Genomic DNA, 21,076 nt, shown 5'->3' on the forward strand with positions numbered 1-21,076 from the left:
ACAACACTTAAAGCAAATTCTATGGTCTTTCAAAATTTGTCTCTTCTCATCGTAACTTTTGGCCTCGAACGCCCTTACAAGTTGCTAAACTATGCTTTGATTTGTGTAAAGGACAAAGTTCAAATTATCCGTTTTCCTTCTCTCTGACATTCACATTAGTTCTACGATTGAATACCGTAGTTGCACTATGACCATTTCGACGATTTGAAGTTTGTTTCTTGGAATACACATTGTCTGTATTATGAAAGTTAAATGCTGGGTCGTTTTTTATTGTACAAATTTCTCTGATGAAATTCACGAAGAACGAGAACGGTGGAAATGGAACATGATAGTCAGTTTTGTATCTAGATGCTCGAGATGTCCATTTCTCCTTGATATTGTAAGGCAACTTTTCAACAATCGGATTAATCCCTGACGATGAATCGAAATAAGACAGTAAATTAGCATATTCAGGATTTGCTTTTGAAGATTCTATCGAGAATGTCCAAAAGTTCGTAATAACGTGATGTGTCCTTGCTTCCAATTTTAGCGAATTTCTGAAGTTTGCCTTTAATAACTGATTCGATCATCTCTGGTCTCCCGAACCTTTCGTCGAGCCTCTCCCAGATACGAACAAGTCCAATCGATGGATTATTTACGTTTGACGATCTTATACTTTGTGAAAACCTTGACGAATCAGGACCGAGCCATTTCACTAATAAGTCGATTTCCTCGAAAGCAGTCACTGATAATTCTTCTGCTATACTCTTGAAACTAGCTTTCCATGCTGAGTAATTTTCAGGACGATCATCAAATTGTTGGAATCTAGAGAGTAGTAAATCTTTCTTTAGTAGAAATTTTGTAAAGTCCGTCACAATAGCAGGATCGTTATTTGATTGACGAGGTTGTGAAAATGTTCTGAAATTGTTGTTAAAATCACCGGCTTTAATTGGCGGACATGGTCTATTCACACCGTTAGGATTTAAGTTTCCTGGAGCTGACTGAAGTCCAACATTTAACCTCGAAGCTGCTGTGTCGTGAGTATGTATACTTTCAGCTTGAGCGTTATTCCGGTGATATTGTTCATTCACATATTGTTCCGTTAAGTCATCTTTAATGCAACTTAATGGCACAAAAGGTTCCGCGTTAGCATTAAATATCGGCTCCTGAATTTCACCACTTTCACCTTCAACTTCCTCGAGTACTTTAATTTCCACAATCGCTATTGCAGCATCACTTTGTACTTTCAGTAGACTTAAATCAGCATCAACCTCTGCTCTTCTCCTTTCACTGATTGCTTTTGACTGAGTTTCAAGTTCGTTTAATCTCGCCTTCTGTTTCATTAATTCTGCCTCATATTGTGCAAATTGTACCTTTGTCTTTTGTATTTCAGCTATTGCGCGTTTCTTAACTAACGCTGAACTACCGACTGATCCTTCCCTGTTACTAACACTCGCACACCGTGACATCGTCTCGGCTACCTGCAGCTTCTCTGATTTTATTCGTAAGAGTGTCTGTTGTATAATGTCTGAGCATTTATTAAATTCCGCGCTAAACATTAACAAGATACAACCACTTTCGTCGGTGTTTTTCCTTGACAAGAATTCTATATATTCTTTAGAAATTACTTTATATTTCTCCTCACTTTGAAGAATCGATTTCTCCAACGTACGTAAACTTTTGAGGTCCTTGGCAGACTCATCAAGTCCTTCAAGTATTGTTTCGAATCTTTCCCATGCTTTATAGATTTTACGTTTATATTCATCGACTTGTGATAGAAATAATTATTTCCCCAGTTCAGTCATTGTCCTTGCTCGAACAGTATCTTCTGGTTTCACGTCTGTTGCATCCATGATCAACGTATCTTCATTTACATCTGAATCTGTACGATCTTTTTACTATTCTGCCGCAGTGCAGATAGCATAACCAACATCGTCTCATAGAACATCTTTATTCAACAATGATAGCGGTAAAAAGCTACAACAGAAAAAGGAACACATTCTAAGTTCACTATTCTAACTAAAATGAAAAGAAAAATACAATAAACACAAAAACAAGAAAAATATATGATTAAACATCAGATCTATCAAGTAGATATCCCTCAAATATAGCATAGAGACACGTGTTTCGACAAATATTCGACAATAAATAACGTAAAAAAAATTACCAAGGTGACACTTTTGGCTTTCCGTACATTTTTTAAACGAAAAAAGCGAGGAGAGGTATAAAACCAAAAATTTCAAAATAAATCTCGGTTAAGGGGTAATTAAGGTTGCGAAAATCATATAATTAGGGTTGGGTAAGTGAAATATGGAATAATAACGCAAAAAATATAATTCATAATCAAAAACCATAAATAGTACCACAAGGCGCTCCATACATTTTACATACACACATCTCTTAAATTGATCTTCTGGGGCGTATCCTATATAAAAAATAGGCTTATAACAATGCTTAATACAAAAATATTGTAACTAATAATAAAATTTAACTTACATCGTGAGCTATCATAGATTTAAACGAATTGTTGATTGTTTATGTCCATGTGGTTTGTTAACATGAGGAAACTTATTATCGGGGAATGAAACATATATAATAGAAATCTAACAGGCCTCAAATAATTATCACTAGAAATAGAAAATGTTTAGAATTGAAAAATGAAGTGTTACCCGGTAACAGAACATGTACATGTACAAATGTATGTGTAATGTCATGGCTCATGTGTCCACTCGCATCCCAAGGACATTATTTTATATCACTGGATACCCTTCCTTTTTGATAGTTCAAGATTACCTACCGAATGTAATGAATATGCCACATGACCTCCTTTCATCCTGGAACGTTGAAACAGAGACATTGTTTATGTCTCTGCTTTGAAATCACAATACCAGTCATTTAACAATTCTGTTTATTTTCTATATTAAATACTTCTTTGTTTGCTACATGTTTGTACATGTGTGTTTACCATTTTATATTATTTATGTACATGTACATATAGTAATTAGCATCAGCTTTCCTCCCTGCGAATGTTCGGGTCAATTTGACAAAATAGTCCAGCTTTTTGCGTCAAAATAGTTAATATCATATAATCATTGAAATCCTGCAGTTCTACACAAATGAAATAGCCTTAATATCGTTACACGCCCATGTTGTACGTAAAGTTTGTTTACCTGAAGATGGCGGAAGGGCAGGGTGGACTCGTATGGACTCTGATATTTTTGGGGTTTTTGACTCGTTTGCAGCCACCTCAGAAATCTATAATTCACACCAAAGCTATAAAACCAGAAGACTTGGGATTTTATCCATGGACAAACATATTTTTACCACCAAGAAACGATTATGCGCTGAAAAAACTATACCCTGACCCTGCCGGTAAACCAAATATGGCCGACCTTGACATCACAAAAAAAATAAGAGCAAATAAAAACTTTCGGAACGGCCTTTCCATCTTACTCCTTTGACTCAGCGGAGATGTAGCCAGTAACCCGGGACCAAACTACAAAAATCCTTGCAAAGTTTGCGTCAAACCAGCAAAGAAAAATAAAAAAAAAGGCTGCAATGTGAAGAATGTTGGTACTGGCACCACACAAAATGCCTAAACATTTCAAATCAGGAATATGACAATATAAAGGAAAAACTGATAACTCACAGTTGGTTTTGTAAACCTTGTTTATTGCCTCAATTTAGCGATTCTTTCTTTGAGGAACAAATTTGTCAATCAGCTGATTTCGATTACCTCCCTTAATCAACTTCCGGTGAAAACATAAAGAACTCAGACGACCACATGGACATTTTTGAAGAACTCTGTACAATCCGAAAATGTAATCCAAGCAACCTCATGTGTCGTTACATAAACATCAATAGCATCCGGAACAAACACGATCATATTATTGATTTACTAGGGAGAAATCTACTCGATATTCTTTTCATATCCGAGACAAAAATAGACGAATCTTTCCCAGATGCCCAATTTAAGATCGATGGATACTTAATGTGGAGATCCGATAGAAATCAGTTCGGCGGGGGGAATAATGGCATACATGAGATCAGACATTGCCGGTGATAGAGAAAGAAAATATGATTTTAAAAACATTGAATCTATTGGTATAGAAATAAGATCAAAAGATACAAAATTGTTATTTTGTGGGGTCTACAAACCGCCCAGCATGACAGATGAGCAATTTCGCATGGATTTTAGTTCTGTTTTAGACACAATTATTGCAAATTATGAAAATTATATTTTTATTGGTGATTTTAATTTTGATTAATGTGATAGTGATAAAGGTGCAATTATTTTTGATATCTGTGATATTTTCAATCTGAAAAACATCATTAAAAATCCAACTTGTTTTACAAAAAATGCCAGACCATCTTTGATAGATTTGATTTTAATGAATCAAGAGTGTGTTTGTAAGAAAACTTTTAACTTTGGTACTGGCATCAGTGATGTGCATAATTTTATTGGTGTTCAACTTAAATATGATTTACCAAAAAAGTCTTTTAAAACTAAATTATGTAGAAGTTTTAAAAATTTTGATGAAAATGGATTTTTACTAGATTTACAAAATTATGATTTTTTACTGGATTTACAAAATTATGATTTTAACTTTTCAAATTTTAGTAATGTAAATGATGCTTATGAAAATTTTGATGAACAGTTTCTGAAGGTTGCCAACAAGCATGCACCTTATAAAGAGAGAAAAATTTTATCACAGCAGGTTCCTTATATGAATAAAGATCTAAAAAGAGCTATATATAAGAAAAAAATGTTGCATAATAGATTTCAAAAAGTAAGATCTGATAAAAACTGGGAATCATACAGACAGCAGAGAAATTATGTCACAAAATTAAAGAAAAAATCTATAAATACCAATTTTATTGAGCGCTGTGCCGGTGGTCCAAAATCATCTGACTTCTGGCCAACAGTTAAATCCTTTCTTACCAACAAAGGGGGAATATGTCAAAAAGAGACAATAATATCTGATAATAATAAATTAATTATAAATCAAGATGAAGTCAGTGAACTATTTAATGATTTCTTTGTAAACGTTGCAGAAAACATCGGCAACACGGATGTAAACATAGATGACACCCATCCTAGTATTACCGCCATTAAAGGAGCTATGCCGGAATGCCAGGACAATTTTTTTCATTTTCTCAAGTGGATGAGGACTTTGTTAGGAAACGTCTTAACAAGATCAATGTGAAGAAGGCTACTGGCATTGACGGCATATCTCCTAAACTTCTGAGATATGCTAAACCTATTATTGTTCGCCCCCTTACCGACCTTGTTAATATGTCCCTATCCTCTTCAGTATTTCCAGACAAGCTTAAAGTCGCTCAAGTAGCCCCAATCCATAAAAAGAATAGTGTTCTTGAGAAGGGCAATTACAGCCCTGTCAGTGTCCTTCCAACCATTTCCAATTTTTTTGAAAATTCTATTGAATCTCAGCTTGTCAAGTATTTTGACACTATCTTCAATCCTTATTTGGCCGCTTTTCGATCAGGTTTTGGATGTCAGTCAACTTTATTACGTGTGATTGAAGACTGGATAAAAATGAATATCTTGCTGCTATTCTGATGGACCTGTCTAAGGCTTTTGATTGCCTTCCTCATGATCTACTACTTCTCAAGTTAAAGACTTACGGCCTGTCTACACAAGCTTTAAATTTACTTAACAGCTATTTATCTGAGAGAACACAATGTGTAAAAATTAACCAAACTCTCAGCTCAATGAAAAATATTTACAAAGGGTTACCACAGGGCTCTATTTTACGACCTATTTTGTTCAATATTTTCATCAACGATATATTTTATTTTGTTAAACATTGTTCTCTGTACAACTATGCAGATGATAACACTTTGTCAAAATCGGATAAATCTATTGATGTTGTAATTAAATATCTACAAGATGATAGCAAACAGTTAATTGACTGGTTTTCCTATAACAAGATGCATGCTAACCCAGAGAAATTTCAGGCCATATCTCTTGGGAAGAAAACTCATGATAAAAAAGTTATTTTTGATGTAAACGGTGTTTCCATTTCATGTGAAGAAGAAGTTAAATTACTGGGAGTTACTTTGGATTTAAATTAAATTTTAATACTCATATTTCAAATATATGTAAGAAAGCTGCAAGGCAATTAAATGTTCTCAAGCGTATTGGTAAAAAGTTAACTAGGCTTGGGAAACTAACCATTTATTATCCTTTCATTATGTCAAATTTTAGCTACTGCCCTTTGACCTGGCACTTCTGTAGCGCAACAAATTCAGCAAAAATTTAGAAAATTCAAGAACGTGCGCTCCGTTTTATTTATGACGACTTTGACAGTACATATGATTCGCTTTTGGACAAATCAAAATTACCATCTCTGAAAACAAGAAGGATGCGCACAATTGCCTTGGAGACGTTCAAAATAATTAATAAAATGAGTCCTTGTTTTATACAAGATTTAGTCGAAATAAGAAATAATTCTTATAATTTCAGGTATGTAAAAAAAGCAGTGGTACCCCAGCCCAGAACTACAGCATACGGTAAAAAGTCTTTCAGGTACGAGGCAGCCAAATTATGGAACGAACTACCAAATTCGGCCAGAGAGACCACATCTTTTGACCAGTTCAAAAACTATATTAATAGCTGGTGCGATGATCAAAAATGTTTTTGTAGTTCATGCAAGTTTCATGGTGGTCTGCCTCCTGCCTGAGAAACTTAACCCTGTTTCATTTTGCTCTGCTGTCTGTCCCTTTATTTTAAACTCCACAATTTTAGTTGCCCATGCTTATTTTATATTTTAGTTGTCCTCTTTGTTTTATTATGTTTTGTTTCTAACTTATTATGCTTCATTTTCTGGTGTTACAGTGATCACTGATCAGCGAGGCATAGCCACCTGCTCACTGGCATTGTAAGAGTAATCATGGGAACCAAGATTATAGCGGTAATCAAAAGAATGTAATCCAGGGACAAAGACCAGACATGGAAAACAGACATACACAACAAAGAACATAAAGTAACTAAAATCATACATACAAAGTAACAAAAGTAAATGAGCAACTCGGACTCCACTAAAACCTGGGAGCATGGACCAGGTGCGCTGGTAGGGTAAGCGTCCTCTGCTTTTCTAGAAACACCCGCCGAGTTGCTCATAAAAAGTCAAGTCCGGGGTAGACAAATGAGGGAAGGAAAACTATGGCCCGTTGAATAAATCAGTTTTCATGGTGCTGATGGATACACCATAACGATCCACTAGTTCATGATAACGGCCATAAAACTTCAATCTTGTAGCAACATAACTCTGTTCCAGAAGCCTATTTGTTAGAGTTCTTGCGCGATACAAAAAGTCTGCGTAGTTTCGGCAAGCTCTGGCATAACGTATGAGTTGTGATATGAACACTCCATACGCAGGAGCCGAAGGGATGAAAGGAAAGTTGACAATTCTGAATGAAAAGTCATCACGTTTGTCGTAAAGTTTGGTCAATAGTTTTCCTTTACCATCGATTTCTAAGTGTAGGTCAAGATATGAGGCTGACTTCACAGCGTCTGTAGTATCCTTTATCTCAAGTTCTTTTGGGTAGATGCGATGTATCAAATCCCCAAAATTAGGATTGTTTAAAGATAATACGTCATCTATATAGCGGAAACTGAGATTGAAGGAACTAGCCAAACGATATTCTTTCTTTCTGATCAGATCAGCTATAAAGTCAGCCTCATAAGAGTGAAGGAATAGGTCAGCAAGTAAAGGAGCACAATTTGTTCCCATTGGAATGCCGACTGTTTGTTGAAAAACACGCCCACCACACTGGACAAATATGTTGTCAATTAAAAATTCCAGCATTTTCTAAACATCTTCCTCTGTATATTTGGAAGATAATTTGGAATTATTTCTTACAAAGTATGAGGAATCTCTACCAAGAACTATATATTTGTATCTAGGTGTACCATCTTTTTTGGAAAAACAACGATGTATAATGTTTTTAAGTCGGGATTTTAACTGAGTATTGGGAATAGAAGTATACAGTGTTGAAAAATCATAGGTTTTAATGCTATTATATTCAGATAATAGTCTTGAACTGATTGTCTCCAAAAGATCTTTCGAATTTTTCAGGATCCACATTGAATTAATACCACTACGGGAGTAACAAGTGTTGTGGTAGGACTGTAGACAGTTGTGAGTATAGAAGTAAAAAGTTTTGAAAGAGGTTTGGTGGTACATTTTGCAGATCCAGCTATGAAACGTTGTTTGTATGGATTCTTGTGAAGTTTAGGAATCCAGTACATAGACGGTAAATCACAATCATCGTCCTTGGTAGAGAGACCAAAAGAGGATAGCAGAGATTTATGGTTTTCTACAATCTCTTCTTTGGAGAGAGTGGTAGCAGTGTAGGTCTTATCACTGCTATTATTTTCTACGTCTACCTCTGATAATAAACATTGGATATAAAACTAGAAAACTTTTGTTTCCACTCCTTTAGTTTGTGCATGCATGTTTTTTTATTTATTTGTAGTCGGTTAAAGAGCACTTCAGTGCTCGTGTTTAACCTAAATATATGATATAACATATTATTAATTTGATATCAAAAATCAATCATCATATTAAGGAAAATGAAATACACTGTGGCGCTTGAATACTGACGAAACTGTGCTTGACCACCGGCACTATAGATGTGCGTTGGCTAAAATTTTAACGTCATATTATTAAATAACTACTCAAAGGTCATGTGTGAGTTAAACGTGGATTGTGCAAGACAATAAACTGTTACATTTTGTCAAAAAGATGAAGTTCACCATTCCTCGATTTATCCACACGATTGCTGGATACTTAACATAACGACTCCCACATTTGACGATAAAATTTGCCGCATATATGTTAAGGTTGAAGGTTCCCATATTAGGATGATATTGTTGTGACTTTAAATCAGTTGGATATATTGGTCGTTGCTATTGAGACGGTGAAAATGATGTTCATTTTTTAATTTTATTTATTGTTTTTCCATTATATCCTACAGATTTAAAGTCAGTTTGGTTCAAATTTCTGACATCAACAAATCACCCACTACATGATTCATAGGCGGTCTGGTACTTAACAACTTTGCAGCAAATTTTATTGTCAAATTTTGGGTCGGTATAATTCGGTTGGTAAATTGAAGTATGATGGTATTCATTTTTAAGACAATATAACAGGTTTTTTTTTATGATTCTCATATTATTTTATACAATATGACTTTTGAGTAGCTATTTAATTATATGGCGTTAAAATTTTGCCCGTCTACATTGCTGGTGGTCGAATGCAGTGTCGAAAATTATTCGTCTTGTGGCGATACAGGCGATACAACATATGGCACCTGCCGTTATATAATGATTAACTTTGTACACTTATATCAAATTAATATTTTTTTTAAATTAAAATTTAATCTGTTGAAATCAAATTAGTAATCTGCTTTATTAACTGATGACTTAAAATACAATGTAAATTGCCCCTTTAATACAACAGGAGGTTTTAGCAACCATAATTTATACAGGGCAATTGCCCTGTATTAATTTAATACAGGGCACATGCCCTGTATAAAAGTTAAACTTGTCCGCCATTTTGTTTGAAACAGACTATAGAATTTTGTTTGCCAAAACTGACTATAAATTTGCAGTGTTATGTGGAATAGACCATAACTATCGCTTTAAAAAATCTGATTTACCATGTAGATTTGTCCTTTGTTTTTTTTTTCAGTCAATTCCTTGACAATTTAAAAAAAAAATATGTCTTTTTTTCATACATTTAATTGATCTACATGTATGTTTCATAAAGGGATCACTTTATGGCTAAGTTCTATGGCTTCGCCTCGGGCCAATACAAGTGATCTCAACCCAATACGACTGTACTTGGACATAATACAGGATTAATATGAAAATAACCATTTAATAACCCTATAATATCAAATTATTATCCTGATATTGTCAAATTAGTAATCTGTTATTATATTTCAAATCACTAATATAGTGTTATTAAATGGGTATTTTCATACGAAGCCTGTATTATGTCCGAGGCAGTTGTATTGGGTCGAGGTCAGCTGTATAGGCCCGAGGCAACGCCGAGGGTCTATACAGATGATCGAGACTCAATACGACTGTACGAGGACATAATACAGGCTTCGTATGAAAATACCCATTTCATGACAACTTTATTAACTGATTACTTAAAATGACTGCCATTAGTTCGTATTTATTCGTACAGAGGAAATAATACAAGCTTTGTATGAAAATACCCATTTCATGACACCTATATTAACTTATAACTTAAAATTATTGTCATTTATGTCATCCTTTTCAGCTCCGGAATCACTAACATTATTGACAGGATTAGTAATGTCAACAGCCTCGAACTGTGCCTGTGGCTGTGGCAGTGGGACATCAATCTCGTAAATCGTACACCCTTCTTCAGATTCCCCGGCGAGAGCCGATGCCAGTGCTAACATTTCATCATTTTCTGCCAATGTTTCATATCTCATGATATCATGTGCTAATACCTCCAGCATATCCTCGCCGCTCTTTGCTTTTCGATCTGACATTCTTTCTGGTGCGGCCATGTTCATTGTTTGTTTATTGTCTGCAAAACTATAGTCTGTTACAGAAAATTACACTTGACTATAGTTCATTTCGTATTTGTACGTTTCCGGAAATAGCCGAATTTGCCCGACTTTAATACAGGACATTGCCCTATATAAATTCGGGTGTAATAAATCCATGCAACTTCCTGTTATATTAAATGGGCAATTTGCACTGTATTTTAAGTAATCAGTTAATAACTTGTTATATTATATGTTAATAAATTTGTAATTTCATATTGGCCCTGTTATAGGTTTGAGGTCTGTCATATTGGTCGAGGCGGTCGAGGCCAATATGATTGACCGAAACCTATAACAGGGCCAATATGAAATCATATATTTATTGACAATTTTATTAACCAACTCAATTAGATGATTTGTAGAACAGTTGTTTTCGTGTTTTATCAAGAACATGTAGGTTTATTTGTTTTAATCAGTCTTAAATATCATTTTTGTATAAAATGGAAGATATTTATGTTTCTGCAGCTTTTAGTCCTAATGATCAAAGTTCATGAAATCCAATTCTAACTCAAAATGGCGGTATCAAACGACCAGAAGTTATAATGCCGTATTGGCCCTGGTTTGATCCATATTGACCTTCTTTTTTTCATATTGGCCCCGTATAGATGCCCGGTTTGAATTCATATAAATTGGTCAGTTCTTGACATATTTTATCGTATTTTGGGTAGTTGTTTAATAACAACTTGTTATATCAATACAAGACAAGATTTTATTGATAGCCTCAGACACAGAAGGTGTACAAGAGGACAAAAACAAACAAACAAACAAACAAACAAACAAATACAAACATGTACATACATGTAAATAAGACAAATACACAGACACAATACACAGAACAGTCAATATCATAAAATATGTGAATACAAACAGATTAACATTTATATTTTAACACAATCACTTTCATATGATATTAGCAATTTTTCGTAAAAAAGGACACACTCTTTTGTATAATTGACCATTACAGACAGTCAATAACCCACCAAATTTACTCATATTCGGTTGCTTTGAGTAGTAATCTGGAATGTAACGAGATCTTAAATACTTAACCGTTGGATTGTTACACTGGAAGAAAATGTGAAATTCATCTCCCACCCCTTCTTAACAAAGATTACATATTCTTTGACTACGTGGGACTCCAGACCACCTCCCAGTTTCTACTGGTAGTTTTAAGTTGGAACATCTTAATTTTGTCAAATGAATACGTTCTGTGTTGGGGACAATCTGAGAAGTTGTGGTTCAATTCTGAATTCATGTTTAAAAGTGGAGTAGAATTCACCACGAGATGTGTTGTCCATTTGTGAAAACCAAGACTGATAGAATTGATCACATAATGTCTGTTTAACTGCGACCTTTAGCCAGTTAATATTTACTCTGTTTAACTGTGACCTTAAGCCAGTTAATATTTACTTTAACGTGTTCGTTCCATAAGTACTAAGACCTGTATCATCAAAGATAGATTTAATATAGTTAACCCACCTAAATTTGGTTGGATTATTGTCATGCAATTTTACCATAAGCAGCCGAAGCATTAGATTTGACAGCTTTTGTTCTTTTTGCATAGTTCTTGCCCAAAAGCTAACCATTCTTACTTTAACAAATATTTCAAGTGGAATTCTACCCAACTCTCCATAAACCATAAAATTTGGAGTGCTCCTTCTCAGCTTAAGGATATATTTACAAAATTTAAGATGCACCTTTTCAATGTTTTGCTTATTTTCAAAACCCAGACCTCAGAGGAATATAACAGTATTGGTGATATCAAAGTATCAAATAACTTAAACTGTAAATCAATTCGCAGTGGAATGTTTCTTAGTTTTCTATAGAGAGCAAAAAAAGTTTTTTGGGCTTGATCTATTAGACGCTTTCTTGCAATAGTGAAACTGCCGTTGTAATTGAAAACCGTGCCTAGATATGTATACGACTCTACTATTTATAACTGATTGATTGATTGATTGATTTTCTTTATTTCCTCCAAAAGATGAAGATTCATAAAACAAGAAAAAAAAATCACAAATATAATACAAAAATTACTTAACAAAATAGAAAACTACACACACATAATTATATACACAAACTGATGCGATACTTTTTATACCATGTATATAATACTGTATTAAAAAAGAGTAGATAATACACAATTTTAGGTAGCATATATTGAGTATGATACACTTACATGTAATTGAATGTTAAATACTAGTATTGAATCTTAACTCAAAAATAACTTTCCTGAAGTTAGTGTACAATTTATTTATGTGACCTGCGACGCATAGCATTAGCTGGTACCATATGTCAGAGTCTAGTTCATTAGCAAATTCGGTAATGCCACCAAGGAATGTTATAAGAATGTCATCATCCTCTTGGTTAAATAATTTAACTGAATCGTGTACTGGAAGTAAGTCTACAATGCCGTAAAACATTGAGTTTCTATCATTCATAAGCAATTCACAATGAAGTATGGAATGTTTGACTATGTCGTCAGTAAATCGGTCACAAAGAGAGCATTGTCCACTTATAATAGCTACCGACCCTAGATAAATTAATATCATAAGTTCATTGCGTTTGTAATGGTGCTTGGAACAAAGTCTAATCAATCTGTGTTCTGTTAAAGAATGGTGAATTTTGAAATATCGCCAAAGGTCAGGTCGTTGTTGTACCAATAATTTCCATTTGTTTTCTTCATAAATAGTTATTGTTTGACTTACGACTTTTGACCACAGTCTCTTGTCCGGAATGAAAGCTTCTTCAATGAAGTGCTCAAGGAATGATGACATATCATATTTCAATAAAGTTCGAACGAGATCGTAAGTCAAAGATGATTTGTCAGGTTTGCCAGATATTACATTTGCAAGCCTTAGGTTAAATAACTGTTTATGAGTTGTCGTTACCGACGCTCTACACAACCGACCAAAGAATAACATTTTAAACTTGTCTATCAGCCCCTCTATAGACCACAGTCCTAAGTTACTTACAGAAGAAGCACTTGGTGAACGTTTGTCAAAACGCAATATAAAACGAGTAAAGTACCTTTGAGTCTGTTCTAACATAGATGTTTCAGTTTTGTTCAAATGACCCCAAAGTCCACATTCGTAAAGAGCTGTAGGTAAAATTACACGTTTCCATACAACGGTATTTGCCACCGGTGACATGCCATTCGAGTTTACACCTACGATGTATAGTTAGTGCAAGTTTCGTTTAAGTTGTCAGTTCTATCAAACGTTCGGGCATGACAGTCTATGAGAGTTCCAGCATATGTGACTTTGTCTATCCTGTTAATAGTTTGATCAAATTACTTTCTGCAAATGTCTCTTAGAAGTAAACAGTAATATATTACTTTTCAAAGCATTGTATTTCAAACGCCATTTTTTCGCATACTTGTGGACAATGTAAAGCGAGTTTTGCAGTCCCTCTTTAGATGAGCTTAATAATGTTGCGTCATCAGCTAATAATATACAAGGAATGTGTAAGTTTTTTTTTTATAAATAACCCATTTTTCGATTCTACAAGAAGTTTAATTAATCCATCGATATATAACGAAAAGAGCCAGGCACATCCAATGCTTTTTGCATAGCTAACTTTGTTTCTGACATTATAATTGTATCATATGCATAAAGCATCACAAATATTTTGACATATACATCAGACATTTCTTAGCATGAACTTTCTATCAAATCTAGATTTTGTACTTCATTGTCTTGCAAAAAGATTTCTAGATCATTCAAAAAAATTGAGAACAAAAAGGGCGATAAGTTTTCTCCTTGTCTTACACCAACTTCATAGATAAAAAATGCAGAGTTTACCTTGATGCCTAATACAAGACTTAATATTCTGATACATATTGAAAATAACTGAAAATAGTTTCCCTGTAACATTGGATTTTTTAACTTTTAGCCACAGACCATTTCTCCAGACTGTGTCAAATGCTTTAGTAAAGTCAACAAATGTGCAAAATAGTTTTTTACCTTTTGAAAAATATATAGCTAAAAGGGAGTGTAACACAAAAATGCTGTCAACAGTAGAATAACCCTTTCGAAATCCAGTCTGTGATTCAGATAAGAGCTCAATCTCATTAGAAAACTTAGTAAGTCTTTCATTCAAAATGGATGAGAAGGTTTTCCCTATGCATGAATTTAGTGTATAACTTGTTATATCAGTTTATTAGTTGTCATATCAAAATAGTGAATTGTTAATCCAATTACTAATATGTTATAACAAGTTATAAAAAGTAAATTGCACGGCCTTAAAAGGCTTCCGTACATTACAAGTGTTTGTTTAGACCCTATATCATACATTAAGATTAAAATATAACTTTTTTGTATATGCATTACAAATTCGAATTCGATTAACGTACATAAGAATTCAACTTACGATTCCCAAATGATTGATTGGTTGTTGGGGTTTAACGCCCGTGCAGCAATATTTCAGCTATATTCATGAAAGGGATGATAAAATGAACATGAAATGATGATGATGATGAAATAAAAAAGGGATGGGACACAAGGATATTAGGGTCGAACAAATTTTGATTGCCACAAGATAAAGGGAAGGGATGGGTAGGTTGGGTCAATTTAGCTCCCTGTGGCGGAGCGCAAAGTTTCCTACTCCTATCGAATACTACAGCAGGGTTCTTTAACGTGCGAGGAACGTGACAGACGTAGCGTACGATGTTGGTGTCGTTTTTGGTAACGTCGAAAGCGGCAAAATTTGACGTCTTTTTTTTTTGTATTGCAACGTACATCGTTCTATAATTGTTACGTGTAAAAAGAAGTGTGCTTATTTAATTTTTTACATAAAATAACACAAACGACTTGTTTTATTATTTAATTATCCGATTCGATATTGATTTATCGGACGTTTTGGTCAATTGAAATGATCAGATTACATCCTGATATGGTAAATAGTTCGGCATCAACCATTTAATTTGAAGTAAATTTGATCCCACGAGAAAAATGTTAGGAATTATGAAAACAAATTTCGTGATGCGCTAAAAAAACGTAAAACACCCTCACTAAAACAGAAAGCTTACAAACCTACAAGCACAAAAGTCAGTAGAACCCCCCCCCCTCCCACCGGAAATCATATTGTGAAAGCGTATATAGTGAATCTTTCCTATTTGGTTTTATATCTCTAATGTAGATGCATCTTGATATTGAATACATGTACTCGTTTCGTAATTTTATAAGATCTGTTGCTAAACATTTCGAGAAAACAAAAACCTTGACAAATCTCCCTCTTTGAGAAAATTTGAGTGCGAAATCTCCCGTTTTTATTATACGACGAAAAAAAACTTGCGGTCGTATAATGTTATGGCGCAGTCGTCGTCTGTGTCGTCGTTGTGGTTGACGAATTGTTCTGAAACGTTGATATGATTTTACCAACAACTAAGAAGATTCCTATTTAATTTGGACTTTGATGCCCCTGCCGCTTAAGAAAAAGGGGCCAAAAAGGTAAAAATTCGTATTTTATTAAAAACCCGTCTAGATTGTTTTTTGTTTTTTTTTCGATTTTAATGTGTTCTTTATTTAATTCGGTTAAACAAATGTACAGCAGATTTTATGTGTTTTGGAACTTTTAAAGTATATTATAGGGGGTCAAAGTTGGACAACGCCTAAAAACTTCTTTTGGTCCGATTTTGAATTTTTTTCATTTCATTGGATTCTTCATTGGATTCCTCATTAATAATCCTGCCTGCATTTTTAAATCAGATTTCGGATATCTCTTATGGTTTTCGAGTTTTTTGTTTTGTTTTTTTTTCGTCCAATTTGAAAACAAATTCAAAAAAAATATTTTTGCAATATATTTGTAGAGCTTATTATATCTTATAGCTAAAATAATTGTCAAGAGGTAATTAGACGATCATGAATACGTTGATTTTACAATATTTCACTAGCGAATGTGAAAGTGCGTGTCTACATATTTCAAATTACTTTGATGCAGGCACGCTGATCCCGATTTCACCAGGACATCATTGCATATGAACAGACAGGAGTGCGGGCGAAGCGGGGGAGGGGGGGGGCTTTCTTTCTCCTGTTTTCTTTTCAACATTTCTTTCATTATATTATCAGATTCGCTAAAATCGTAATTTTTTTTATTCATTACGTCCACAGTCGTAATAATTTAATGTAGTATCGTAACTTTTCAATACTTTTATTGTTTTTAAAATTGATATTAAAAGAGTTTTTACGTCGCAAAACAGAACGTTACTTTGGAAACGTCAAAAATGTGCTTTGTGACATTTTTGTTAGTCACAACCCATTTGTTAAGCCAAAGAAAAAAAAATGAAATGATAAAACCATAGAGGAGGATGAATACATATTTAAGTATATGAAGAAATCGACTCAACACCATTTGTTTTTTGAACAATTCGTTCGAATTCCGCATGGTGTACGCGTGAATAAATAACATATACAAATTTTAGATGTTGTGACATTTTGGTCACAACTTATATACTTATATACTGCGCTTATATACTTGTTCAACCAAGTACCATTATGTTTAGAATATACTATATGCAGCATATAAACATGTAAAATTCAAAATTTCATAGTTAATAGTTCACTCAAAGCTAACAAAAAAAGCTTTTGATAAAGAATGGGTAGCACGCAATGTGAAGAAAACGTCAGAAAAAAAGACAACGTGACATCACAACATACGTGCGTATTTATCAACTATTAGACAATGAAACTCATTATTTTTTTAGAATAGACATTATATTCTGAATATTTATACAATCCTTTAAGCGCGAATAAACTTTGGTAGAAATACTATTCGTTGTTATATTTTACAACGAAAAAAAAAAAGATTTGTGACATAATTGAAATACGGACAAAAAGGCTTTTAACAAAAAGGCTGATTGAACATTTTATATATATTTTCATTGGGGTTATGTAATAAATTGTCAATATAGTTAATAAAAGTCCCGATTAAAAAAAGCTGTCCGCATAACTTTAAAAAAAATGTCTAAAATTTTGTCTTCAAATCGGTTTCTTTCCGTTTTTACAATGTCCACATCAAAGGGGAGACATTTGTGATATTGTAATACGCTTTGAACTTATCATTACGTCCTTAAAAAATAGGACATCGTCTGCAGCACAAACTGCTCTTCCCAAAAAAGTTGGTTTTATCAAAATACGCCAATACACAACTTAGATATATTAGTGAAATGGGAAGCAAGCATTTCTTAATGTTACCCGTCCACATATGAAAATGGACGTTCTTGTGATCGAATAATCCTTTCCCTCCAAAATCAACGGGAACTTTCAAAGATTTATGATTGTAATTCTAAAACAGCAAAAATTTTCGCATATTTTAATATCTGTATTGCCCTTGATAACTCCACATTCTAATAGTAATATTTCGGTTTTCGTAACCAGCCCCGGTTCAATCAAATGTGACACCAACAACGTACGCAACGTCACTTCTTTCCCAACACGGTGCACCAAAATGGTTTGCGATCAGGTTTTCCGTATTATAGCATGACAACCCCAGCATGTAACACGCCAGGGGTACCCCCATTCCACCACCTGGGGCACACATCCCAGTTGCTCTGTGGGCAGAGCGCCTAGCCCCCGGCTAGGTTTCTGAGCACGGTTTAGTCGCCTTCTACGACAAGCTTAGCGCTGCTGCAGGCCTATTCTTTTGACACCCGAGACCTGCACGGGGCGACGATCCCCAAATACGAGTACATGAAGCATAAAGAACCCATTACACAGTGAACTAAAACATGCCCATATTTACGAAATAAATAAAATACATTTCATAAAGTACAAATGACCACAAGTGACCTTGACCTTTGACCGATCGAACTCAAATGATTTGATTTGTTTGTGTCCAATTCAAACAACCCTTAAAACTAAACAATTCCATCCGTATCGAAAGCTTATTTTATTGGTAATATATCTGCATGTGATTATAAATTCAAAAGTCTCCCGATATCATAAAATAATTATGGGCAACACTTGATGTATAGTGGAGTTTAGATTTCTTAGTGGTCTGCAGGAGTGCATGTGAAGGCTTTTTGATTTTCAATTTTGCGATGGACTTTATGATAAGAAAATAAATTACATCAAATCTTCAAATGTTTGTCTTTTCTTCACTGTCAATGTTCATTACGCGATTGACCTCACAGTCGGGAGTCTCAATATTTGTTCAAGTTCCATGAAAATCCTTCACGGCTAATGAATTAAGGTAGCCAAAACAAAAGACGAGGAGTCTATCGGGGTAGTGGTATATTTTTCGTGAAATAATGAATGATTGACTTTTTTCTTATACATTTTTATTAACATTGTTAAATGCTGCACATACAATACCAAATTACATATGATTGGTCTCAATAGCAAATACAAGTCAGATCCATCACTTGCACAAGTAAAATGACTTGCTAAATGAAAACATATTGAAATAATAATAAAAAAAAAACACTGGACGAACCGAAAAAAGCGTTTCCACTCATTACCATATTATAATTAGTTGTGTCAAAATAAGTTTCACAGATCCGTCAGGTCAGGTGGATTTACATGAGAATGTAAATTTAGCTAACGTAAAATGATGGGGGAACACGACCACCTACACTTTATAACTATTGACGATAGATGACTTGAAATTCAGTCAGCTGGAAATAATGTCCTGCATTGATCACACACGTAAATAGAAACCGGACTACGTCCAGCAATATCTAGAAATCTGTGAGCATGAAATATTTCAATAGAAAAGGATATATATATATATATAGAACAAAGAATGCTATTAGGAATTATCCTGCTGTGAACAGTGATAATTGAAGATATATTAGCGATTGCAATGTATACTAGTATACACAGAGTCAATAACAGCTTCTTAACGAAACATAGTGTTTATTTACAATAAATATGGATAGTAATAACTTTTGGACCCTGGTGACAAGCAAGAAATCTCTCTTCAGAATATAGGCATCATGGAAAAATTCAAAGATCGATATTTATAGCGCTGAATCTACAGGTTACTTTACGAGTAAGTATTCTCGTTATTTAAACAAAATGTACGATTATAAACACTATGTAACGCATCAAATTGCAAGTCACTTCCTTACAATAAAAAGTGTACAGTGAATACAACTATACACTAGTATACTAGACCATTTTTGGTTATAAGAAGTAATTCACTAGCGAGATATATAGATGTAATCGTTCTTAAAGTTGGGCGCAAAACATCAAGAGACAGGGTAGGGTTACATATTTTATTTCTAACAATGACACTGGATGTCTGGATATTACAAGGAAAAAAAAGGCCCTTACATCAAGGTGCAAAGGCTGCAAAATCGTCTACAGTCTACATGCAAAACCTCAATCACAAACAGGTCAATCTATACTATAGGTGACATATCAAAATACCTGTAAAGTTGCAGTAGAAAAACTCCAAGAATATAGTAAGATATAAGTTGAATTAAATATTTCCAAGACACATCTTGTCTATCCGAGAAATTATTGAAGAGTGACGTATAAAAGAACAAAAGAACTTTAGCGCCGAAAATATATCCAATAGAATTTAAAGAAAGAGAGCGGTCAAATCAACCATGAAATGGAAAACCCTTTGAATTCAATAGTGAGATAAAAATTAACAGAACCACAGAAATAGTCATCGGTCAATAAGTCATATAACCGTAAATCGTCAATTAAATATAAACTATAATTATTTGATAACCAGTTCCATTGAAATATCCACGAAACCATCTTTATTAGCCTAAGCAAATACAAATAAAATATAAAAACGAAAACAACAAATACAGTGAAACCTATCAAATTACTGTCTACCACATAGATTCTCCATCAGTCTCGAGGGGATTACAAAATTTCTCCACTTTCTATAGTTAAATCTAAAACTGAATTATTGAGAGTGGAGAAATTTGTAATCCCGAGAGCATTGGAGAAGAATTTGTTTCTCTCAGAAATCTGTAGAAAACTCAGAAATGTAAAATGGCGGGAAAACTCTTGCCCGGTGGTTAGTTGAAACATATTTATTCAGAAAATAACCACACGTATTACATTACAATAAGAAAAAAGATATCTGACATGATCTGGAAACAAGCGTTAAAGCTTCTTGTTATAAATAATAAGGAAAAATGATGTCTCTACCCGAAGTTCTCGATATCAGTCGCAATATAATAAGTAATAAGAAGTGCACTCATAACTACCGCAAACACAATTTGGAGAGTGCACAAGATTCCGAAGAAATAAAATAATGTTCTTTCAATGAGCTACAGTTCATAAGCAATCCTCTGTGTAAAATTTGACCCATTCTTGACCCCATATTATAGTAAGTTGGACGTTTTTTATTCGTATTCTGCAACCGAATTTTAAGTACATTTAACGATCTAACGTTACGTATGTTATGCGGTAGCTTACTTCATATTCTAATCGAAATCGGTCAAAGTAGTCCGCATAAAAATTTGTTCGCGTGCGAATCTCAGAAATATTTTGAGATTGTCTTGTATTATCTCCGACTAAACTCG

General features: G+C 34.0%; 1 protein-coding gene across 1 annotated transcript; it reads right to left on the reverse strand.

The window, feature by feature from the left end:
• Nucleotides 1-449: 449 nt before the first annotated feature.
• Nucleotides 450-1,322, reverse strand: LOC148619323 (uncharacterized). Its single transcript, XM_088577034.1, has one exon. The coding sequence runs from the start codon at nt 1,320-1,322 to the stop codon at nt 450-452; it is 873 nt and encodes a 290-aa protein (XP_088433160.1).
• Between the last annotated feature and the right edge of the window lie 19,754 nt (nt 1,323-21,076).

This window comes from Perna viridis, chromosome 4 (genome assembly GCF_037379345.1).
Source record: "Perna viridis isolate PV_CMFRI_1.1 ecotype Kerala chromosome 4, ASM3737934v1, whole genome shotgun sequence".
In the NCBI taxonomy this organism is placed as follows: Eukaryota; Metazoa; Mollusca; class Bivalvia; order Mytilida; family Mytilidae; genus Perna; species Perna viridis.

Excerpts from the sequence above, each read along its gene's own strand:
- LOC148619323 (XM_088577034.1), bottom strand. The coding sequence starts at position 1,322 with ATGAAACAGAAGGCGAGATTAAACGAACTTGAAACTCAGTCAAAAGCA.